The following is a 25,135-nucleotide window of genomic DNA, read 5'->3' on the forward strand; positions in this document are numbered from 1 at the left end:
TTCCTCAACCCAAAGGGCCTGGAGGCAAAAATGGCTACCCCTCCGAGCCCACCGCCACCACCACCTGCCACTAATTCCTCCGCGCCCCCTTTCAAAACCAACACCCCAAGCCCAAACCCCCACGGCGCGCCGGCCGCGAGGGCGCCCTCCTCACCGGCGGCGGCGGCGCCGCCGCCGCCGATGTCCAGTGGCCCATCCCACCTCGTCCTTTGCGTGCGCGACGTCATCGGCAAGCTCCGTGCTCGCGGGCACCTGTCGGGGCTGCAGATCCCGGACGATGAGCTCACGGAAGCGGGCGCCCCCGCCTTGTTCGACACCGTGCTCGCCGCCTTCCTCGCCGAGGGGCGATTGTCTGCCGGGCTTCCGTTACTCCCGAAGCCTCTTGTGCTCGGGAAAGGCGGCTTGGTGGACATGCTCCCCTTGTACCTCGCCGTGCGCTCTCGCGGCGGATTCGCTGCGGTCACCTCATGGGCGGCCATCGCCGAGGCGGTAGGCCTCGAACCGGCTGCTGATGCGCCCATCAAGCTGGTGTACGCCAAGCATCTTTGGCTCCTTGAGCAGAGCATCGGCAAGCCTGAAAGCCAGGACGAGGTGGCCGGGAGCAGTCGCAATGCGGCCCACCGCTCGAACGCGAAGAAGGATAAGTTCCTGTCGTCACACAAGGACCACACAAGCGCCGTATCAGCCCATCTGAAGCGTAAGAGGGAGGTTCCTCTGCAGATGCTTAACTGGGTCCGCCTTGTCGCGAAGAATCCGGGTGATCATGGCGCTGGACAGAATCATGGCAGCCAACTCTCCTCGACGCTTACGTTCCGTCGCCTGATGTTTGAAAATATCGATTGCAGCAAATTGCCCTATAGCACTACCTCACCGCAGGTAACTTCTGGCCACATAGTTTTGTTTTTTGAACGTGATAAATGGTATGCTTGATTATGTAATTGTGTTCGTTAAATTGTGGATTTAGATTCTGGATTTGGTCATTCTTATCGGCTGTCTAATTATAGCTGTTGGTCCTTAGATTTACCTACACAGAAGTGCTATCATTTCTGAAAAGAGAATCACACATCTTTTTTCATATGCTCACTTAGGGTCATCTTGGAGAATGCTAAATGATCATTTTAGAGCATTCTCACAGTTCTTTTCCCAGCACCATGCCAATCTAGGTCAAGGAATATAAGATGATCTTGCAATATTGCTAATTTTGATCTGTTTATCCCTTTTCCCATCTAAGGAGTCTGAAAACTCTGAGGGCTCTGTGGACCTTTTATGTTCGTACACGTGTCTACTCCTGGTTAGTTGTAGCTGTGACCCATCTGCTATGGGTGAAAACTGAAAAGCAAAACACAGCATTTTCCATATATAATATCTAATTATCATGGTAACAAGGCAAATCAGTGGTAGCTATTTATTGTGAAAAAAGAATTCAAAAGATTGCTTATATTTCTGTAAATTCTTGGGTGAGGGCATTGTTGGTAAATTTTGGCTATCATTAGGACTGCATCAGGGGGCAGCTTTGAGCCCTTATATTTTTTGCTTTGGTGATGGATGAGATCACAAGGGATATACAAGGAGATATCCCATGGTGTGTGCTCTTTGCGGATGATGTGGTGCTAGTTGATGATAGTCTGACGGGGGTTAATAGGAAGTTGAGTTATGGAGACAAACCTTGGAATCAAAAGGTTTTAGGCTTAGTAGAACTAAAACCGAGTACATGAGGTGTGGTTTCAGTATTACTAGGCGCGAGGAGGAGGTTAGCCTTGATGGGTAGGTGGTGCCTCAGAAGGACACCTTTCGATATTTGGGGTCAATGTTGCGGAAGGATGGGGGTATTGATGAAGATGTGAACTATCGAATCAAAGCCGGATGGATGAAGTGGCGCCAAGCTTCTGGCATTCTCTGTGACAAGAGAGTGCCACAAAAGCTAAAAGGCAAGTTCTATAGGACGGCGGTTTGACTCGCAATGTTGTATGGTGCTGGCCGACTAAAAGGCGACATGTTCAACAGTTAGGTGTGGCGGAAATGCGCATGTTGAGATGGATGGGTGGCTACACGAGGAAGGATCGAGTCCGGAACGATGATATACAAGATAGAGTTGGGGTAGCACCAATTGAAGAGAAGATTGTCCAACATCGTCTGAGATGGTTTGGGCATATTTAGCGCAGGTCTCCAGAAGCTCCAGTTCATAGCGGACGGCTAAAGCGTGTGGATCATGTCAAGAGAGGTCGGGGTAGACCGAATTTGACATGGAAGGAATCTGTAAAGAGAGATCTGAAGGATTGGAGTATCACCAAAGAACTAGCCATGGACAGGGGTGGGTGGAAGCTTGCTATCCATGTGCTAGAACCATGAGTTGGTCGCGAGATCTTATGGGTTTCACCTCTAGCCTACCCCAACTTGTTTGGGACTAAAGGCTTTCTTTTGGCTTTGTTGTTGTATTAGCGGCAAACAAACAAAGTTAGGCTTTGGCCTAAGTTTATTTTCATGGTGCAAAAATGGCAGCTTTTTTTTTCTAATTCTTTATAGGGTTATGCTTGCACTATTAACCTTAATTATGCTAGCTGTTCTGCATATTTATCTTTTCCCTTCTTTTTCCGATCGATATCTCTAAGATTGTTAGATGTTGTTCACTGCTAGGATATAGCCTATATGCTTGAGACACGGAGAAGAAAAAATGAAGTAGGATTCCTCCCAGCCTATACTTTGCTCTCTTTATTTGACACCTGCCATGCTTCCTCCTTCAATGATATTTACTGTTTTAATGCCCCACCTCTATTTGGTGCCAGAGTCATGGTTTTTAAGGCATTGTCTAAGCATTTCTTCAGCGCTAAGGCGCCCTAGGAGGAAGGTGCCGCCCTTGCCTTGACCATCTAGCACATGTTGTCTACAGAGAAGCATCTGCCGCCGTTTAGTCCTCACCACAATGTTGATGTGGTTGCTCCGAAGGCTTGGAAATGGCGTTCCTTTACCGAAAAAGGCTTTCGCCCCGCTTTATAAATAAAGCAACCACCGAGCACAACATTCACAAAGTACCAGTCGCGAACACACACACAGCCATCGCGAACATGGTCTCACACACAAGCACACACACAGAGAAGTTCAGCTGTGGGCACAACCCAACTAGCCCAACACACACACACAAACAAATGGCGGTGGCGACGGCGACGCAGGGAAGATCTAATCCAGCTCTGGAGGTGGTGGGGGAAGCGGGGGAGCCAACCGGAGAGCCATCGCGCGAAGCTGGGTGATGATGAAGGTGGTGGCGTCTCTCTCCTTGGGACGGCTAAGCGGCCGCCAAAGCTGCAAGTACCCAGACCATTTAAACAGAGCGTCAGTAGCGCGCCGAAGAGGTATACGCTGAATCACGAGCCTATTCGTAAGAGTCCACAGCGTCCAGGCGAGCACACCGATAGTCAGCCACCTAATGTGGCGAGACGAGGGTGGTGATGCCTGAAGTTCGGCGAAGAGAGCGGGGAAGTTGTTGTGGTCCCAACTTCCGCCCATTAATTCGCAGAAACAGCTCCAAAGGAACTGCGCGGACACGCAAGAGAAGAAGATATGGTTCGAGTCTTCTTTGGGCCCGCAAAGCGGGCAACAACCGTCACCAGGGCCGTTGCGCTTCAAGACTTCCATGCCGGATGGGAGGCGGCCGCGGATCCATTGCCACAAGAATATTCTAATCTTTAGGGGGAGCCGGATCTCCCAAATGGTGGTGAGGGCCTCGGGGCCCGGGGAAGGGGCGATCGCCTGATATAGTGATTTAGTGAACTGGCCAGATGGCTCTAGCCGCCACCTGGCGCGGTCAACTCCCCTCGCGAGGTCAGGCTCGTGCAGAGCAATGCAGTCGAGCAGGTCATGCCAATCGGTGGTGTCCACAGGACCAAACGATCGCCGGAACGCGAGTTGCCCTAAGTCAGTAAGGGCCACCGCAACCGAAACCCTAGGCTCCACCGCAATGGCGAACAGGCCAGGAAAGCGGGCCGCAAAGGGGGCGTCCCCAGCCCAACGGTCGAACCAAAACAGCGTGGCAGTGCCTGATCCAACCGCGATCGAAGTCCCAATGCGAAGGACAGGGAGGAGCTGTATGATGGATTGCCAGAACTGGGAGCCCCCAGACCGCTGGCAGAAGGCGAGAGGCTGGCCACGGAGGTATTTCTGCTGGATGATGCGGAGCCACAGACCGCCCTCTCTGTTTGAGATCCGCCAGAGCCATCGTGTTAGCAGAGCGATGTTCATGCATTTGGAGGACATGATCCCGAGGCCGCCCTGATCACGAGGCTTGCATATCTCACTCCACCGCACCATGTGGTACTTCTGCTTATCGCCCTCACCAGCCCAGAAGAAGCGGCCCTGGACGCGAGCAATCTCATGATGCAACGTCTCGGGCAGGCTGTAGAAGCTCATAATGAATAGAAGCAGGCTGGACAAGGAGGAGTTAATGAGCATGGACCGAGCTGCTTTCGGAAGCCATCGCCCCTGCCAAGGTTCCATGCGGTGTTGGAGCTTGCCCACCGTAGGGCGCAACTCGGCTACAGTTAGCCGCGAGTCACTAATGGGGATCCCCAAATAAGTTGTGGGGAAGCTCCCGAGCTGACAATTATTCGGTCCGCGATGCTCTTGCATTCGTCTTGAGGATGGCGTTCCTTTCACCTGCCTACACTGGCATGCATCTAAGCGTGTCTGTTTTGCCTGCGGCTTCTCTTTTCCGATCAACTACTCTACCATGTGGGAAAGGAGGGGTTGTGTCTTATGTTGTGAGGGATAAGTTAGGCATGTGGTGTTACTTGTTTCTATTGCCGGGAAAGGGGGAAGATGAGTAATGTTGTGACTATGATGAGCAATGTTCCAAATATCGGCCAGTTAAGCGGCATCTCAGTTAATCGCTACTCCGTGGGTCACCAAATAGCCGATTAACTGGTCGATTTGCCTATTTATACATAATTAGCACCCGACCGATATGGTACTAGTTACTGATATCCTCAACATTGACGATGAGAAAGAATGGAGGGATAGTGGCAATTGTGTCGCAAGAGGGACAAATGAGTTATTAGATGGCTTTTCGGGTTGTGGGGACGGTGTGTTTATGGCCAGTGACCTGCCATTCAATATTTTTGTTTCTCTCCTAATATGTCCCAATTGATATGTTCCTCTAGTGTCTTAGGCGAGGCTGGCATCTCGCCTTAACCGCTTATAGGTGAATAACGGTGTTGGTCCTCTTGGGTTACCTTTTAGTCTTAAACCATTATGAGAGCCGACAGACCATGGTTTCTATTTTTGGATTTCCCTTGTATGAGTTGAATCACAACAAAGAAAGATGGTGGCCTAGCCACATCCACTTTCGGCAACATGCCAGATGCATTGGAAAATCAAGGCTACATGAAAGGACATGGTGGAGAAGATGAAGTGCAGATAGAGGATTTCTTGTGACGCTCGGATGGCCATGCCGTCACCAAATTCACTAACTGCAGTACTGCACTACCAACATTGAGGCCTTGACAAGCCAAAAGTATTCGCAATTTCTTTTGAAGGGTGCTGGAAACAAAATTCATGAATTACAATGTTTTAGTAATTTAGGAGCAAGTTACGTTCATATTGAAATCAAAATTTAAAATTCAGACCAAGGATAACCGAGTCAACAACCATGAGATAAACAAGCAACAATAACAAACCACTTGAGAAAGCTTAATTCGAAGGGTGTGAGGATAATGGAGTCACAACATCTACTACTTGGACTGTCACCCTCGACTAGAACTTGCCATTCTCAAAATTTTCTTAGAGGATAGTGATATAAACAAAATTCATGAATTTTATTTTTCAGTAATTTTTGGATCAAGTTGCATTCGTACTTAAATCAAATCTTAAAACTCGAACCAATGATAATGGAGTGAACAACCATGAGATAAACAGGAAATGAAAACAAGCTAGTTGAGAATGCTTAATTCAAAGGATGTCGGTTCAATCCAGCATTTGGAATATCTCATTTTATATCTAATTTTCCATTTGAAGCCTCAATGTCAAATATGAAAACCAGGGGTAAAATAGGATGCAAACTTGGGAAGTGAGCCCACACTGTGTGGTCACATTCCCATGACTTTGACGATGTGTAGCCGTAATACCTTATCCCTACAACGTATACCGTATACCGTAAACAGGCATATGGGGCTAGGTATGCGCAAGCCTTGAAGGCCCAACGGAGCACGCCGACCCGATGGGGTGTATGCTTGGGGTTCCCAAATAGGAAACCTTGTGGATTGCTTGGCGAAGGGGCCACGAGTTCTACTTGCATGATCCGAATTCCCACCCGTACAGACATACATGGAGAGGTCACCTACTTAGAGGAGGGAAGGCCACCACCATAGTACGGATATATAAAGGCGTCCAAGGCCCGGCAAGGAGGACGAGCAATCTAGAGACACACAAACCTTAGCGATCTTATGCACATAGCCTAGATCGTGTCCAGAGACCCGTGGTGATCTGAGATGATGTCCCATGACTATACAAATCACGTGTAACTACAATATTGCTACAAGGTAAAAATGAAATTATGCTTGACATTCTTCTTGTTATTCCAGAGTGTATATTAGTTAAGAGTTTTGGTTGGCTGCATCCACTTTCAAACTCGAATGTGGACAATCTTATATCTATTTTTCCATTTGACCTCAAATAACCTACCTACATGGGTGTCCCAATCTTTCGAGGAGATCATGGGTTTGACTCTAGTGGAGACGTCTTTGACGACCTAACTACTAACATGCCATGTTGATGCGCCTTAGCAATTGCTAAAAAAATACCCCGAGATGTTATTTGTCATGCCGAATCACGATCAATTTGACATCGAAGGTCTAACCTCCGTGTGAAATCGAGAACAAGAAGTATGAAAATAGAATTATGATTATGGTGAATAATGATGAAGTATTGATGAAAGTTGGGATTCGAAAGCGGTCTTGGCCTGGTTGATGGACACAATTTTTTTCGGGAAAACGCAAAGGGACCTTGCGTTTCTTTTCATTGAAAAGGTAGGGTGTCAGTTACAGTCGTCCTAGGACGAATAGACGGTGAACAGGTACAGAGCTCAGTGCACATCCCATGAAGGGGGGAGGACTACTCTAAGGCCTGGAGCTCCGGCCTTAGCCCAGGAGCCGGCTTCCTCCTTGATCTGGTTGACGAGCGTGTCGAGGGAGGGCGTCGCATTGTCGAAGACGCAGCTGTTTCTATGTTTCCATAGTAGCCATGGAACTAGGAGCGCTACGGATTGCAGGGCCTTGCGTTGTGCTTGCGGCGTGTCGTCCTTGGCGTGTTGCCACCAGTCCATGAGGGGTGGGCTCCTGGTTGGGGATCGGCGCTGGTATGCGAAGCCAGGCGAGGGTCTCGTGCCATGCCTGCCTGGAAAAGGGGCAGTCAAGCATGAGGTGCCTGATCGTTTCCGGCGCCTGATCGCACAGGAGGCAGCGTGGATGGTGCTGCAGACCGTGGCGAGCCAGACGGTCGGCCGTCCAGCAGCGATCCAGGTTAGCAAGCCAATAGAAAAACTTGACCCGAGATGGAGCCCAAGCCTTCCAAATCAGCTTCCAGGAGTAGGATTAGGATGAGCCTTGGAAGGTAGCCAAGTAGCAAGACTGCGCCGAATAGATGCCGCTCGTTGTCCACTTCCAAATCAGCTGGTCAGGGGCGTCAGTGAGTGTGGCCTACTGCACGAGTTGCCAAAGCTGCAAATACTGGCCAATCTCGTGTAGGCCGAGGACACCCTGTATATCTCGGGCCCAAGCATTGCCGTTGAGTCCTTCAGCCACCGTTCTAGTCTTGCGCCGCCGCTTGGGGATGCAGTTGTAGAGCATGGGCATGAGCTCGCCGGCCGAGCGGCCGTTGAGCCATCGATCCTCCCAGAACAGGGCTTTCATGCCGTTCCCAATGACCATGTAGGTGGAGGCAAAGAACAGGGTGCGCTCGTGGCAGGAGAATTGAAGATCCAGCCCCTGCCAGGCGCGACCGTCTTCTGTGCGTGAGAGCCATAGCCACCGTAGTCTCAGTGCAAGCCTGGTTCGTTCGAGGTCGTGAACCCCGAGGCCACCAAGCGCGAGGGGGCGGGAGACAAGGCGCCAATTGACATGGCAGTGCCCGCCGTTGGCGTCGGCACGCCCGGCCCATAGGAATCCTCGTTGAATCTTCTCGAGCTGCTGCAAGGTTTTCTTCGGAGGAGCAAAAGCGAGCAGCTGGTGCACCGGAATGGCACTAAGAACAGACTTGACGAGAGCAAGCCTGCCGGCTCTGTTCATGAGCCAGGCTTTCCAGGTGGGTAAGCGTCCGGCGACCTTGTCGACGAGGGGCTGCAGCTGGCCAGCGGAAGGACGGCGCGTCGTCAAGGGGATGCCGAGGTAAGTGACTGGGAGCGCGGCGGTCGAACAACCCAAGCCGGTGATCATCTCAGGGGCACCCTGTTCCCCATGCAGGACCGTGGCCGAGCTCTTGGCGTAGTTCACTTTGAGGCCGGACGCTCTGCCAAACAGGTCGAGTATTTCCTTGACAGCAGCAATGTCGCTTGTCGTGGCATGGCAGAAGAGCATGACGTCGTCGGCATACAAGGATATAGCCGGTATTGGTCTCCGCGGATGTAGCGGCTAAAGAATGCCCGTGTCGTGCGCGCGTCGAATCAGCCGGCCGAGTGTGTCGACCGCGAGAACGAATAGTTGCGGGGACAGAGTCGCCCTGCCGCAACCCTTCCTTGTGCCATAGCGGTGGGCCTGGCACACCGTTCAGCAGGACCCGGGTGCTCGCAGAGGACAGGAGGATGGCAATCCATTCGAGGAAGCGATGGCCGAACCCAAATTGGCGTAGGACCTCAAAGAGGAACGGCCAGGAGATGGAGTCAAAGGCGCGCGTGAGGTCGAGCTTGAGCATCACCCTTGGGACCCCAAGCTGGCTCAAAAGCTTCAGCGATTGCCGGACAAGCACGAAGTTGTCGTGTAGGCTCCGTCCGAGGATGAATGCATTTTGATTGCGGCTGACAAGGCAGTCAAGTTTTGGGGCCAGCCGGAGCGAGAGGGCCTTGGCGAAAACCTTGGCCACGATGTGAATGAGGCATATCGGGTGGTAACCGCGCAACTCCTGGGCATCGGCGCGCTTCGACAACAACGTGAGAAGAGCTTGGTTGAGCTTGCAGAAGCCGCGACCACGCATCTGAAAGAGCTGCTGGAATACATCCACAAAATCCTGCTTCACAATGCTCCAGCACGCACGGAGAAATTCAGCGTTGAAGCCATCGGGCCCTGGCGCCTTGTGTGCGGGCAAGCGTTTCACTGCCTCCCAGATCTCCTCCGGACAGAAGGCCACGTCCAGGTCGGAGAGGTCGCTCCCCTCGATGAGCTGCGACAGGTCCAGCGAGTGGTCGCGCTCGACCGCCGTACCAAGCAGGGCGTCAAAGTGCCGGAAGGCAGCCTCGGCCATCTCGTCATGGTTGGTGAGCAGCGCGCCGTCCGCGGAGAGGCGGAAGATGCGGTTCTTCTGACGTCGAAACGAGCATTGCCGGTGGAAGAAGGTCGTGTTGGCGTCTCCATCTTTGGGTGTGGCGATGCGGGCTCGCTGTCTTGCGATCGTCCGTTCCAAGGATGCGAGTCCTAGGTACGAGACCTTCAGCTGTTTGCGTAGCCAGTCCTCCGGAGGCGAGAGGATACGGTCTTCCTGGGCCTTGTCAAAGCGCGCAATGAGTTCTCTGACAATGGCCAGCTTGGTCTTGACGTTGCCAACAGCTTTGGCGCTCCAACTCGTCAAGCTTCGTGTCGTGGCCTGGAGGCGCAACATCAGGCGACGGAAGGGATCAGGCTCGTGAACAGAATCCCACGCCGCGGCTACTGTCTCATGGAATCCGTCCAGGCGCAGCCAATGTTCCTCGAAGTGGAACCTGCGGTGCAGCACTGGTACAGGGGCGCAATCCAGCAGCAAGGGGGAGTGGTCAGACACAACAGACGCCAGGCACATCAGGTGGCACTCGCCGTGTACGTCCTCCCAGTCTGACGTGCAGAGCACGCAATCAAGATGTACCAGGGTCGGGGGTGACTGCTCATTTGACCACGTGTAGCGGCGCCCGTTGAGATAAACCTCCTTGAGAGCTAGGTTGTTGACGAGGCGGCGGAATTTACCCATCATGCGCCTATTGAGGTTGTCCGTGTTCTTGTCCTCGGGGCGGAGGATGAGGTTGAAGTCACCGCATAGCATCCACGGACCGTGGCAGTCCGCTCTGATCTCGCGGAGCTCCTCCAAGAAGGCGACCTTGGCGACGTCATCCTGTGGCCCGCAGACGACAGTGATCCACCACGGCGTGCCACCGGCCGTAGCAACGCGGGCCGAGATCGCGTTGTTGGTGAACAGGGGGTCCGAGATGGAAACAACCCTGCTCTTCCAAGCGAGAAGGATGCCGCCACGCGTGCCCTGCGCCGAGAGGTAGGTGTAGTCGTCGAACTCCGAGCCAAGCGTGTCAAGGACAATGGACGAGCAGAGAAACTCAATCTTCGTTTCTTGCAAGCATACAATGGAGGCGCCGGTGGTGTCGAGCAGCGTGCGAATGGCATGGCGCCGCGCTCATGCGTTGAGACCGCGCACATTCCAAACAACGGTCTTGAGGCCGTGATCCATAAAGAGTGGATCGACAGGGGGGGTGGCGTCTAGGAGGAGCTAAGTCGCACACACCGGCTGGACGTGCGCTGGAACAGGCGACTGCCTCGTCAGGCAAGCTGGGATTTCGCGATCTACCAGCGCGGCTATGGCAGATAGCACGGACAGCGGGATGGGAGCAGCAAATAGATCGTCGTATGCCTTCATCTCCGCGGCCGAGATCTTCTGGTTTGTCCCAACGATGCCGAGTGTGCGGAGAACCTGAACTTGCGCGCGTCTTGCAGCTATGGGAGGGGCTGCGGTCATGGACGCGGTGGAGGATGAGCGGCCACGTCGGGGGGTGAAGTCGAGGGGACGGCGGGGTCTCTTCCCAGGCGCCGGCAGGGTGGCGTTGAGCTCCTTGGTGGCCGCGGCGAGGAAATCTCCCAGCGTCCAGGGCCGGGCTGTGGGAGCCGCTCCGCGCGATCGGCGCATGATGATTGGCGGGGAGGCGAAGCGGCCGGGTCCAGATCCATGCATGGCTGGACGTGGTGGCCCAGAGTTGGCGGTGGGGCTCGCAGCGGGCCCGGGAGGACAGGGGCAGCATGGTGTTGCATGGGTGTTTGCGGGTCCCGCTGGTCCCTCAGTTCTGGGGAGGGCGACAGGGATCTGTCTATGTGTGTGCCCTCCGATTCGCGGGCGGCGGCGGCAGCGGCGTGGGGCTCAGGCACAGCGCGGTCCATCCCAACGCGCGGGGCCGGGGACGCGGCCAGGTCAGCGTCCTTGGGAGGCCCCACCTCGGGATTCGGTGTGGGAGAGGCGCCACTTTGGCCCGACAAGATGGGCGTCATTGGCTGCGCTGCCTGCTGCGAATCAGGGACTTCGCTAAGCACGGCCAGATCCCGACAGGCTGAGGGGGCAGGCGAGGCAGTTAGTGGCCCCGCGAGATTGTCCCCGGGTGCTGGGGAGGCCGCCGAATTCAAAATTCCGGTCATGTCTGACTCGGCCAGGGCCACTGGCGTGTTGCCAGCTGTCCTAGACTGGCCAGGCTGCCCGTCCGCAGGGGCACCATTAGCGCTGGGAGCCTGGCCCATACGCAAAGCGGCTTATCTCTCCTTTTACCCTTTCCTTTTCTGTCACGATGACGACGTCGGTGGGCTCCATGCTGCCCGGGCCACGAAAGCATGCCTTTCCGAGGCTGGGGGGCCGTACGCTTCGCCGCGCCTGGCGGGGTAGGCCAGCTCGCCGCCATGGCCACGCCGTCTGCGCGGGAGGAAAGGCCGCCGGTGCGCCAGCTGAGGCAGTCAACCGCCATGCCATCGGCACGGCCAGAGGGTTGCGGCTCCGAGCGTCTGCGCTTGCGGCCTCGGCGGCGCGCGCGTCCAGGGCCATGGCCATGCCCGTTGTCGTGGTCGTTGCCCCGGTTGCGGTCCGGGCCCGGTCCCTCCGGCGCGCTAGGGGGGGCAGCACGGATCATCTCGGCGCGGACGATGGCGATGGAGATAGGGAAGGTGAGCGTTCTGATGGAAGGTGCATCAGAGCTAGAGCGGGCGGGAATCTGCTCGACGATCTCCAGGACGGCGTCACGGCGGATGCCCGCGGGGTCATGCGTGCGGCCGGAGAGGCGGAACGTGGCGAGGTCGTCGCGGGAACGAGTGTGGGGGTGGAGGCGCTCGATCCAGCAACTCCTCCGCAGAATGTGCTCGGCGGTGGAGAGGTGCCAGGCCTGGGCAGGAATGTCGCGGAGTTCTAGCTCGACGCGGTATTCGAACTCGCCCGAGCCGGCATGAGCAAGCTTGCTCCACGGGCGCATCGAGAGGGAGAAGCGGGGGAAGCGGATGAAGTGCTCTCCGGCGAGGTGATCCATGGCGGCCTGTGAGCCGAAGAGGATCAGGAAATCCTCCGGATGATGCGCGTGCACGGTGAAGTCCCCGTCGACAAGCCCGAAGGAGTCGTAAAGTGCCGCGGCGACCTCGTCGGCGGAGACGAGCGGTCGGTTGCCGGTGACGGAGGCCACCAGCGCGCGGGCTAGGACCCGCTCCGCTTCCTCCATCTCCACGGTGTGCGAGACGATAACGCGCTCCAACTCGAGCGGGCGGGCCGCAGGCGGCAGCATGGCCGGCGCGGCTTGGGAGGGCGTGGGCAGGAGAGGGCCTTGAGGACGGGGAGGAGCCACGGCTGTCGGCCTGGGTTGGCTCGGTGGGGCGCGGGGGCGGTGTTCGTCCTCTTGGATGTGGGCGTCGCAGGAGCGGGAATCATGGCCGGAGGTCAGACAGCGGCGACATCTGATGTCGTTGGTGCAGTCTCGCACGCGGTGGCCAGGGTCCAAGCACCGGAAGCAGAGCCCAGCCACCTCTTCAGGTGAGGGACTGCGCGGGCGGCGCGGAGGAGAGCTGGGCACAGCGTCCTGGCGCGGGCGGCGGCGGCGAAACCGGCGTCGTGGCTGCTGGAACCCGTCCGCGTCAACCGCCCTGGCGTTGGAGACGCGGTGCACCTCAGAGCGGGGGCCGAGGCGGTGTCTTGCAGGCAGCCTGGACGGCGCCGCTGCAGGGGCGGGGGCATGGGGCGCCGGCGTCGGAGATGCGGGAGGGGCCGCAGGACGGCGCGCGACCTCGCAGTAGGAGCGCGCGGAGGACTCGCTTCCTGAGTCGAGCCAGCGTCACCTGAGGACACGCGCTCGTCGGAGAGGGTCACTCCGCGGTCGGCGGGGTCGGCGCTGGGAGACGCCATGGCGAGTCCGGAGACACAGAGGGGGGGGGGGGAAGGGAAGCGGGGAGGGAGGGCCACCGGCGGGAAGCGGGGGCGGAGGGGCTGAAGGGCAGGAGGAGAGTGGAGGAGGTGGGCTACCGGCGGGGATTCGACGGCGGCAGGGTTGCAGCGAGGCTACGCGGTGCTAGGCGGAGGGGGTGGAGCGGAGCGGGAGCGACAGCGAGCCATCCTTGATGCACCTTTCTTGATGGACACAAATGAAGTACACGAGTTGCAAGTGGACGTTCGCCTAGCGCCTAGGTGGTGCTTAAGCGCCCTAGGCGCAGCCTAGGTGGACTCACAATTTTGAGTATCATGTTGTATTTGGGATAATATATTTGTATCAAAATCAATTTAGAGAATATAAGTGAGTAAACTACCAGCTATTGAAATTGGAAGATGGACAATTTGATTTGTCGGTGCAATATGGCATGATTTCTCACTTGAGTGGACAATTCTTACTTGCCATGCCTAGAGTTCCGCTTATGCCCTAGGTGAGGCGTTTGATCATTGCCTAGTGCCTAAGTGTGCCTAAGTGCCTCCTAGGCGTTGCCTTTTCCAACAGAGGTTACAACTATGGTGAACTTTATGTAAACAGTACCGAAATCCAAACAGTAGCGGTGCAGTGTATTTAAGGGGCTTATAAGAGGGCATTTCGACTAGCCAAGGAAAGGGTGGCCCAATCCGATTCATGGGTTATTCCTCCCTGAATATGGATTCTTAAGATTGCCCATAGTGTTTTACTCCAAAAGTACATGGGCATGACCCAATAATAAGGGGGCATGACATCTATAGATAGCCATGGTTGAATTATGAAGTTTCATCTTGTATTTTTCCTCCATGTATTCATGCATTACTAGAGTGGCTTTTGTCCTGAGATCTCCACTTGCGGCTCCGTCTTCATTGTTTGTGTGTTTGCTTCCATCTCCATGCTTGATCATGCTCCAGTGCTTGTCCCTCTTGTCCATGCCGGGGCCTTCATGAACATACATATCTGATTTGCACAACATTTCTCAGGAGCATTAGGAATAGTTCCATGAAACGAAAGTAACTGATAATTCAGGTGATGTGCGTGAGCCCTAGTGATTGATTGTTGTATTCTGGAACTTCGGTAGTGGGCTTTTCGCATTTATGGGCTAGATACTCAATCCATGCTCTTTGGAGTAATGTTGCTCGACCAGTGCTATAGCCCAGGTAGCATCGGCCTTGCTCCACTCCTGCATGGGATATCCTTAAGAAGCAGGATTATCCCATTTAGGGAAATCAAGTCACTGCGTTCTATGCATGACAAGTAATGTTCTAAAGGGTAGGCAAGAGACTGGGTGTTATTCGTCTGATCAGGGCTAGGTAGGATTGGTCCACCTTATAGAACATTTGCTGGTGAGCAGTAAGGTATGCAGCCTTCACTACTTATGTGTAGTGTTGGACCTCCTATTAGGCAACTCCGGAGATGCTTAGAGGAAGGAGAGAACAGAGTAGGTGAGGAGCAGACTTGGATTTCGGGAAAGAGGTTCATTCATCACACGCTCCTGATCTCGTTCGGTGGTTCGTACATTTGTAGCTGCCCTCCTGGGCTACCCTTACATGGCCTCTGGCCCAACGCACACACACACTGGCCCAAAGCCCACACACATGTAGTGTTGCAGTTCAGTTATCTGAATAACTGACTGCACTAGTAGTCACTCTCCGGATCTGGCGAACCCCGAGTAGGATTTCGAGCGAGCTCGCCGGAGCGGCTCGCACCTAGCTCGGTGGGTGTTACCGCCTGATCGAGGGGACGCGGGGACGCGGCGGACGGCGGCGGCAGCGGGTGGTGGGAAATTTTTTTAGGGAAGGCTCTGAATACCAGATTGTAATGCCCCTGGATCCGATCTGAGAATTTGGGAGAGGAAGGAGAGAACAGAGTAGGTGAGGAGCAGACTTGGAGGACGGGAAAGAGGTTCATTCATCACACGCTCCTGATCTCGTTCGGTGGTTCGTACATTTGTAGCTGCCCTCCTGGGCTACCCTTACATGGCCTCTGGCCCAACGCACACACACACTGGCCCAAAGCCCACACACATGTAGTGTTGCAGTTCAGTTATCTGAATAACTGACTGCACTAGTAGTCACTCTCCGGATCTGGCGAACCCCGAGTAGGATTTCGAGCGAGCTCGCCGGAGCGGCTCGCACCTAGCTCGGTGGGTGTTACCGCCTGATCGAGGGGACGCGGGGACGCGGCGGACGGCGGCGGCAGCGGGTGGTGGGAAATTTTTTTAGGGAAGGCTCTGAATACCAGATTGTAATGCCCCTGGATCCGATCTGAGAATTTGGGAGAGGAAGGAGAGAACAGAGTAGGTGAGGAGCAGACTTGGAGGACGGGAAAGAGGTTCATTCATCACACGCTCCTGATCTCGTTCGGTGGTTCGTACATTTGTAGCTGCCCTCCTGGGCTACCCTTACATGGCCTCTGGCCCAACGCACACACACACTGGCCCAAAGCCCATACACATGTAGTGTTGCAGTTCAGTTATCTGAATAACTGACTGCACTAGTTCAGTCCGCTACTGATGCATCAGTAGGCGCGACAATGCTCTTACACACTTTAGCACCATCCATTTTTGGAGCTAGTTGTTTTGGGAGGTTCAGTTGTCCTGAGTGGATTTCATCATATTTCTTAAACGTCCAGCACCTTCTGTTGGCTATATGTTAGCAGACAACCTGGTATCTATGTTGCATGGCACGGGGACATGGATATGGTGATACACCATTTTTTTTGTTCTAAAAACAGTGTTAAGGGGAGACAACAAGTATAGATTTATTTACAGAACAGGAAAAAACACCTTACCTTATCTTACTGCATGCAACCAGCATTCCAACAGTCTGTGAATAACAGGTTAACCAGCAGTCAGCACCTAATATCTTATCAAGAACTCGATGATGAAGTTCCGCAAATAAGAAAACATAACCATCAGTTGTTAGTTACCTAAAAAAAAACCCACCAGTAGTTAACTTCATGCTTGACTTTGTTGGATAAGTCTGTGTACTAGGGTCGTTGTGGGGCTGCAGCACATGGTCCTTGTGGCGGTTAGGATAGAGTTCCTGACCATCAAGGACTGGCAGTTAGGATAGCATCTTAGACTGGCATCTTAGTAGCATCTCAGCATATGCTTGGCTGGCTAGCAGCCTATAAGTATGTAACCCCAACCCCTCAGGTTGGTATGGCATTGTGTGAGAAATAAACCAACGAAAATTGTCCCAACTCTCCTAGTGTCATCCACAACTATCAATGCTCAGGCTCAAAGGTCTAACAAGTGGTATCAGAGCCTCGTTATCTTGTACCCTAAGCATTTCCTGCGAGCAGCCCAAGTCGGTAGCAGCAGCTGCTCCGTCTGCCTCTGGCTACTTTCCTCCCTCCGGACTGTCGAGCTGCAGTTCGTCTTCAACAGCCTCCTCTTCACGCAACAACCCCCCTGCAGCGAGCCATGTCTGCAGGTCGCTCTCAGCACACGGCTACCTCGAGCATGCGGCGCCGGCAAGAGGCCGAGCGCGCCGTGGCAGAGGAGCGTGAGCGAGCAGCTGTAGCAGCAGCTGCTGCGGCAGCAAGGGTGTCAAGGCTGGCTGCAGCGGAGCTGGCAGCAGCCAAAGCGGAGGTAGAAGCAGCCAGGGCGGAGTTAGAAGCAGCAGCAGCAGCAGACGCAGCACGTGAGGCTACGGCGGATGCCAAAGCACTCCGCGGCGGCTACGGCAGCTCCAACAGCTCCGCGCCTGCGGACGACGGCGCTGACGCAGACCGCGCCAAAGTGGCGCAAGAGCGGACGGCGCAGTGGGCAGCCGAGCACGCCCGCGCTCCAGGTGGAGGTGCGCACCGCGACGGCGGCTGCAACGACCAGGACCGCGGCCTCTACGAGGTCCGGACTGTGGTCAGGGATGTTGGTCCCAGTGCTGGGTGGCCTACCCTCACTAAAACCAACTACGTCGAGTGGGCCGGGATCATGAAGGTCAGGCTCCAGGTGCGGCGCATGTGGGAGGCAGTCCAGGACAGCAACGTCGACCACCAGGAGGACCGACAGGCGCTGGACGCCCTCATCGCCGCAGTCCCGCCCGAGATGCAGTTCTCGCTTTCCAGCAAGCGGACTGCCAAGGAAGCTTGGGACGCCATCGCCGCGGCACGCATTGGCAGCGACCGTGCTCGCAAGTCCACTCTGCAGGCACTTCGTAAGGAGTGGGAGAGCCTGGCTTTCAAGCCAGGTGAGGACGTTGATGACTTTGCTCTCCGTCTCAACACTCTGCTGCAGAAGTTGGTAAAGTTTGGTGATGCCACCTACACCGAGGAGAGAGCTGTCGAGAAGCTCTTTCGGTGTATCCCCGAGAAGTACAAGCAGATGGCTCGGTCGATCGAGTCCTTGCTGGACCTCTCCACGATGACAATCGAGGAGGCGATAGGTCGCCTCAAGGTCGTCGACACCGATGAGCCACAGCCTTCCTCGGGGCCCATCACCACCGGCGGGAAGCTGCTCCTAACTCAGGAGCCATGGGATGTCAGCCTTGGTGACAGGAAGAAGGGGGAGCCTTCTTCCACGACGGGCGGCCGCAAGCGTGGCAAGCAGCGTAAGACGCGAAGAGGCCCCCAGGGCAGGGCACAAGGACGTGCCGAAGGGGACGCCCGCGGAGGCGCCAAGGACGGCGCCGCTGGCAAGCCCAAGCCGGCACAAGACAACAGCTGCCACAACTGTGGCCGGTTTGGCCATTGGGCCAATGAGTGTCGGCAACCACGACAAGGCCAGGCTCACGTCGCATAGGCGAAGGAGGAGACGGCTCTGTTCATGGCGCATGCAAGCATTGAGCTATCTTCAGCGACACCAGTCGCAAAAGCTTTCATCCACCTCGACGAGCCAAAGGCGCACGCTCTTCTCGGCGATGCCTCCGGGAAGGACAAGACTACGAGGTGGTGCCTCGACACCGGCGCCACCCACCACATGACCGGTCGAAGGGAATTCTTTGCCGAGCTCGATTCCAATGCGCGAGGCTCCGTCAAGTTTGGGGATGCCTCCGCTGTGGAAATTAAGGGCGTCGGCTCCGTCATCTTCACCACCAAGATGGGAGAGCACCGGCTGCTCACCGGTGTCTACTACATCCCCGCGCTAAGGAACTCCATCATCAGCTTGGGACAGCTGGATGAGAACGGCTCACGCGTGCTGATTGAGCTTGGGGTCCTACGCATCTGGGATCGCCAGGGTCGCCTTCTAGCCAAGGTACCCAGAGGTGGAAATCGACTCTACGTCCTTGATGTGCAGGTGGCACAACCGGTCTGTCTCGTTGTCCGTCGGGGCGATGAGGCGTGGCAATGGCATGAGCGCTTTGGGCATCTTCACTTCGAGGCCCTGAAGCGTCTAAGTGCCAAGGAGATGGTATGAGGCCTGCCATGCCTTGACCATGTGGAGCAGTTCTGCGACATCTGCGTACTGACGAAGCAGAGACGACTCCCCTTTCCCCAACAGGCGAGTTTTCGGGCCAAGGAGAAGCTGGAGCTCGTGCACGGAGACTTGTGCAGCCCGGTGACGCCAGCCACACCAGGAGGTCGACGCTACTTCCTGCTGCTTGTCGACGATCTCTCTCGCTACATGTGGGCGATGATTCTCGGCAGCAAGGGAGAAGCGGCGGACGCCATCAGGCGCGCGCAGGCTGGTGTGGAGGCGGAGAGCGGCCGCAAATTGCGCGTGTTGCGCACTGACAACGGCGGCGAATTCACGGCGGCTGAATTCGCGTCGTACTGCGCCGATGAGGGCATCCAGCGGCACTACTCCGCGCTGTACAGCCCGCAGCAAAACGGAGTCGTCGAGCGGCGCAACCTGACAGTTGTGGGGATGGCTCGGGCTCTCCTCAAGCAGCGAGGGATGCCGGCTGTTTTCTGGGGGAGAGGCGGTGCTGACAGCTGTCTACATCCTCAACCGCTCGCCTACTAAGGCACTCGACGGCAGGACACCGTATGAGGCCTGGCATGGGCGGAAGCCGGCGGTCTCCCATTTGCGTGTCTTCGGCTGCCTTGCGTTCGCTAAGGAGCTTGGCCACATCGGCAAGCTCGACGACAGGAGCACTCCGGGAGTCTTCATCGGCTACGTGGAGGGCTCAAAGGCCTACCGCATCCTCGACCCAAAGACACAGCGTGTGCGCATGGCGCGAGACGTCGTGTTCAACGAAGGGCGAGGGTGGCAATGGGACAAGGCGGTGGACGACGGCGCGACGCCGACGTATGACGACTTCATTGTCGAGTACGCTCACTTCAAGGAAGCCGGGGGAGCAAGCAGCTCCTCTCCGCCGGGCACGTCTACCCCGGCCCCCAAAACTACATCGATTCCGGTGCCCGCTACGCCGACGACACCACAACTGGCGACACCGCATACTCCAGCCCCGGCGGTCACCACTCCGGGTTTGTCTTCATCAGCACCAGCTCACGCAGAGCACAACCTGATGAAGTTCGCTTCCCCGCTCACTCACGACGAGGAGTGGGTCGACGCGTGGTATGGAGGCGAACAGCTGTGGTATCGCACGATGGATGATCTACTCGGCGACCAGCCGGTGCCGGGACTGATGCCACGTGACCTGGAGGCGCAGGGCAAACCACGGTCCTTTGCAGAGGCCAAGAGAGATGCGGCATGGCGCGCCGCGATGCAGTTGGAGATGGATGCGGTCGAGCAAAACCGCACCTAGGAGCTCGCTGACCTCCCTCGTGGTCACCACGCAATCACCCTTAAGTGGGTGTTCAAGCTGAAGAGGGATGGAGCCGGCGCCATCATCAAGCACAAGGCTCGCCTGGTGGCCCGAGGCTTCTTGCAGCAGGAAGGAGTCGACTTCGACGACGCCTTCGCTCCAGTGGCACGGATGGAGTCCGTGCGACTTCTCCTTGCGCTAGCTGCCCAGGAGGGCTGGCGTGTCCATCACATGGATGTCAAGTCGGCATTCCTCAACGGTGACTTGAAGGAGGAAGTCTACGTGCATCGGCCACCGGGTTTTGCGATTCCCGGCCAGGAGGGCAAGGTACTCCGCCTGCGCAAGGCCCTCTATGGCCTACGGCAGGCACCTAGGGCGTGGAACGCCAAGCTGGACTCCACGCTGAAGAAGATGGGCTTCGAGCAAAGCCCGCATGAGGCCGCTGTCTACCGACGGGGCAGTGGAGGAAATGCCCTGCTGGTGGGCGTCTATGTTGATGACTTGGTGATCACCGGCACCAAAGATGCAGAGGTGGCGGCATTCAAGGAAGACATGAAGGCCACCTTCTAGATGAGTGATCTGGGGCTCCTCTCCTTCTATCTAGGGATTGAGGTGCACCAGGATCACTCCGGGATCGCGCTTCGACAGTCCGCCTACGCCAAGCGCATCGTTGAGCTAGCTGGGCTCACCGGCTGCCATCCAGCTCTCACTCCGATGGAGGAGAGGCTGAAACTGAGCCGCGACAGCACGACGGAGGAAGTGGATGCTACGCAGTACCGACGCCTTGTGGGGAGCCTTCGCTACCTCACCCACACACGGCCGGACCTAGCATTCTCCGTCGGCTATGTCAGTCGGTTCATGGAGCGACCGACGTCGGAACACCAGCAGGCAGTGAAGAGGATCATCCGCTACATAGCAGGGACCCTCGACCACGGCCTCCACTACCCTAGGTGTCCGGGGGCAGCACACTTCGTCGGGTACAGCGACAGCGACCATGCCGGCGACATCGACACCAGCAAGAGCACGAGCGGGATCCTCCTCTTCCTCGGCAAGTGTCTCGTGAGCTGGCAATCAGTCAAGCAGCAGGTGGTGGCCTTGTCTAGCTGTGAGGCTGAGTACATAGCGGCCTCCACCGCCTGCACTCAGGCGCTTTGGCTCGCTCGATTGCTTGGTGATCTTCTCGTCCAAGACACCAGAACGGTGCAGCTCCTGGTGGACAGCAAGTCCGCCCTGGCCCTGGCAAAGAACCCCGTGTTCCACGAACGGAGCAAGCACATCCGGCTGAGGTATCACTTCATCCACAGCTGTGTGGAAGAAGGGAGCATTGAGGCGAGCTACATCAACACCAAGGATCAGCTCGCAGACCTGCTCACCAAGCCTCTTGGGAGGGTCAAGTTCCTCGAGCTTTGCTCCAGGATCGGGATGATTCAACACTCCCACAAGACGACGTACAAGACTTAGGGGGAGAATGTTGGATAAGTCTGTGTACTAGGGTCGTTGTGGGGCTGCAGCACATGGTCCTTGTGGCAGTTAGGATAGAGTTCCTGACCATCAAGGACTGGCAGTTAGGATAGCATCTTAGACTGGCATCTTAGACTAGCATCTTAGACTGGCATCTTAGTAGCATCTCAGCATATGCTTGGCTGGCTAGCAGCCTATAAGTATGTAACCCCAACCCCTCAGGTTGGTATGGCATTGTGTGAGAAATAAACCAACGAAAATTGTCCCAACTCTCCTAGTGTCATCCACAACTATCAATGCTCAGGCTCAAAGGTCTAACAGACTTGTACTTGCTCTATTAGTATCCCGGTATATCCAAGTGGCTTTTGTATAGTTTGAAATTGAAAATAAATACACGTGTATCTGATGTGACCCGCATATGCCTGCAGAATACGGCATGTTTGTGAAGTGCCGGTGCAACATAGCTTTGTAGCATAATCCAGCTTTTGGTTCATCCCACACAATTTGTGCCTACCAAAAATGTCATATTTGCAGCTATAAACTCCAACATGCAGGCACATCAAGGCAACCAAACTGTCTTAATTATATACAGTTATAGAATAAACGGTGGACCATTAGTGCCTCTAATTATTTACTTTGCTTGGTAAAACTTGAACTGACAACAGTGGTTCTTAGGGAAAAAATTTAGGGGGGCACCTAGTATGACCCGATCAGTATTTCACCCTTACAGCAAAAGTCAGACGAATGATTTACATACTAGTATTGCAGTATCGTTTTTAGCATCCATGAGAGCTTCCTCCAGCTTCTGCCCACCCAAGCACAGTTCACCATCACTTGGTTCCATAAAGTTTGTTTTCATCGAAACCATTAACCAAGGTTCTCGGTTGGATTTCACTGAGGCTTCTGAGTGCTTCATGCTTGTCAAACACATTCAGTGTTCCAGGTCAGCGAATCTGTTGACCCACGCATTATGAGACAGTTTCTGGCGTTCGACACTATTGGTGCAGTTAGTCTTGCATAGTGAAGATTATTTTCATTGTTAGTTACTCGACTGTGCACCGTGACTTTGCATTGCTGGGTCAATAGCTCCCATATATTAACTTGGTATTTAGCATGTTACTGGAAATGTCTCAACATGATTTACAAGTTACAACTGTATTGCTATAGGCCCCTTTTGCTTTGTAATTTTGCCACGGAAAATTTGGCAAGCCAAAGTTATCATGACATTTGAATATCTTGTATTGTTACATATTTGCAAGTATGATGACGGTGGACAAATTTGTAAAGTGATAACTTAGTTGGGTTGTTACTATTTTAGGCTTTTAGATACTTCGAATATGATTCTTGTACTGCGGATGCTCATAAATTTTATCCTGTGAATGATCCTAATGCTTAAACTTATCTTGCTAGACAAACGATGTGTATGATTATCTTTCTTCAAACTTTTTAGTCTGGGTGGATGTGCTATGTATATTTCTTCAGCCATATGATCCACCCTATTTCCTTACTGACCTTAGCAGAGGTCCTCTTTTATATTGTGCTTTTCCTGTAGTTGCAAGACTCAGTTATTAAGATTATTTTGTTTCCCTATGCCGCTTGATATATGATCCCAACAGGTTGTCATACAGCAGCTGATACCACATATAGGTCTGTTGTCTTAAAAAATACTCTTCCAGTTTCTTTGGCTGCCTGAACTTCTCTATTTCTGCTTAGAGACTGCATATACGATCACCAAAGAACTTAAATCGTTTGTCATGCATTCTGAACTAATGTTTTATTCTATTTATTAATTTCTTCTCTTATATGACAATGATATTCAATCGTCTCAAGGAGATACTCTGAAAATGTATAAAACATAACTCTTTGTTCATTGCAGAGTGGACTTACAAATGAGGAGCGGCCTCAGTACGATGGTTGGGACGATCGACTGTGTGCAGGTGGGAATAGTGACAGGATTTTGCATGCACGAACTCGGCTTAGTGGTCTAGCAGATGTTCCAGATTGGACTGGGAAGCCTTCGCTACCTTATGACGAGCCGCATGTGTTGAGATTTCTAGGACAACCTCTTTTGCCTGCACCAAGTAATGAAAGCCTTGATGCTGATGCTATTGGTAAGGGTAGGCCAGATAATTGCAACTGTCAAATCCCAAGTTCTGTTGCTTGTGTTAGATTTCATGTGACAGAGAAGAGGATCAAGCTGAAGCGTGAACTGGGCTCAGCATTTTATGCAATGGGATTTGACCGCATCGGTGAGGATGCTGCATTGACATGGAGAAGGGATGAAGAAAATAAATTCAATGCCGTTATCCAGAATAATCTGCCTTCATCCAAGTACAGATTCATGGAGGAAGTGTTTGCTGCCATGGGTTCCAAGGGCAGAAAAGACATTGTAAGTTACTATCACAATGTTTTCCAAGTGCGACGAAGAGCGTACCAAAATCGGCTCACTCCAAATGATGTGGATAGTGATGATGATTCACTCGAGCCTGGCTTCTTGCATCTTCGTCAAGGTGGTACTCAGGGTAACTCCATGTCTGCTTCTTCCTCCGGAACTCAAAGGGGTTCTTAGGTCATGGAGGTTCAATAGGTTATTAGGGTAGCTCGGTGGCTCCAGCTCGGCTTCTTTATCTGGAGCTCAGAGGAAGTTTTCTTCTTTCTTTGCGGTGAAGCTCACAGGAAGGTTCCGTAGGTCGACGCCAATTGGTTACCTGGAGCTCATTTAGAGTTTTCTCTCTGTGAATAGCCCCGTGGCTCGTTTCATCTTGATGGATCTGGAAATTAATGCAATTATTATGTTGACATTTAGACTATCTTTATTATGTAGGCAGTTTTATTATTTCGTCGGAGAATTCCCTGTGGAGTATATTTTTGCTGAGAGCTTTGTTTGGATAGGTGTGGATTATGTCCTCCCTTTGGACGAGTAGAAAATTGAATATGATCCTTGCGCATTCAAAGCGGTTTGGTATAATCCCTCTATCCAAGCAAACCCCAAGGGATTGTTTTGATACACATCAATTCAACTCCGGTCACTTGTGACACGGGCTGAAATAAATCACTTCGCATCTGAAGGGATCGAATGGATAGGAGTGACATCCGAACAATCCGTGATCAGGGTCTGATCTAGCAGGGGTCCATGGGTGCTAACAACCCCCCCCCCCCCCCCCCCCCCCCCCCCTCCATAATACATTTACAGTTTTACTAAAGCACATCCAGATGTGCCACAGGGATTGCACATCTAAGTCCTATGTTATTGATCTTGCGTGGAGATTCGTGTGGGTATTTTATTTCCTTTTTATTTTTAATTGAGTCACTTAGATGTGTAATAACTGGGCACATCTCCCTTCGTCCTAAAATAAGTCTCTTAACTTTATATTAACTTTAGTATAAAGTTGTACTAAAGTTGAGACACTTAGTTCGGTGCGGAGAGAATGCTTAATGCTTGTTTTCTAAATTTTAAAGTACCATGTGACTATTTGTTAGACTTATGATAATATCTGGATCAAATTATATAACATGGAGTATTATAGATGTAATATGTGGCATCTCCAACACTACTTTTCTAGGTCCACCAGTCAGTGATGGGTAAGCTTTGACCCAGGCAAGCCGCGAGGAACACTTTCACCCTACACATCGCCCTGCTCAGTCTTGTTTTATG

General features: G+C 53.9%; 1 protein-coding gene across 1 annotated transcript; it reads left to right on the top strand.

Moving 5' to 3' along the window:
* On the top strand, nt 1–24,329 carry LOC125556269 (AT-rich interactive domain-containing protein 1-like). Its single transcript, XM_048719042.1, has 2 exons — nt 1–876; nt 23,357–24,329. The coding sequence occupies exons 1-2, from the start codon at nt 31–33 to the stop codon at nt 24,047–24,049; spliced, it is 1,539 nt and encodes a 512-aa protein (XP_048574999.1). The 5' UTR covers nt 1–30; the 3' UTR covers nt 24,050–24,329.
* The last annotated feature ends 806 nt before the right edge of the window (nt 24,330–25,135 follow it).

Source organism: Triticum urartu, chromosome 1 (assembly GCF_003073215.2).
Source record: "Triticum urartu cultivar G1812 chromosome 1, Tu2.1, whole genome shotgun sequence".
NCBI classification, from domain to species: Eukaryota; Viridiplantae; Streptophyta; class Magnoliopsida; order Poales; family Poaceae; genus Triticum; species Triticum urartu.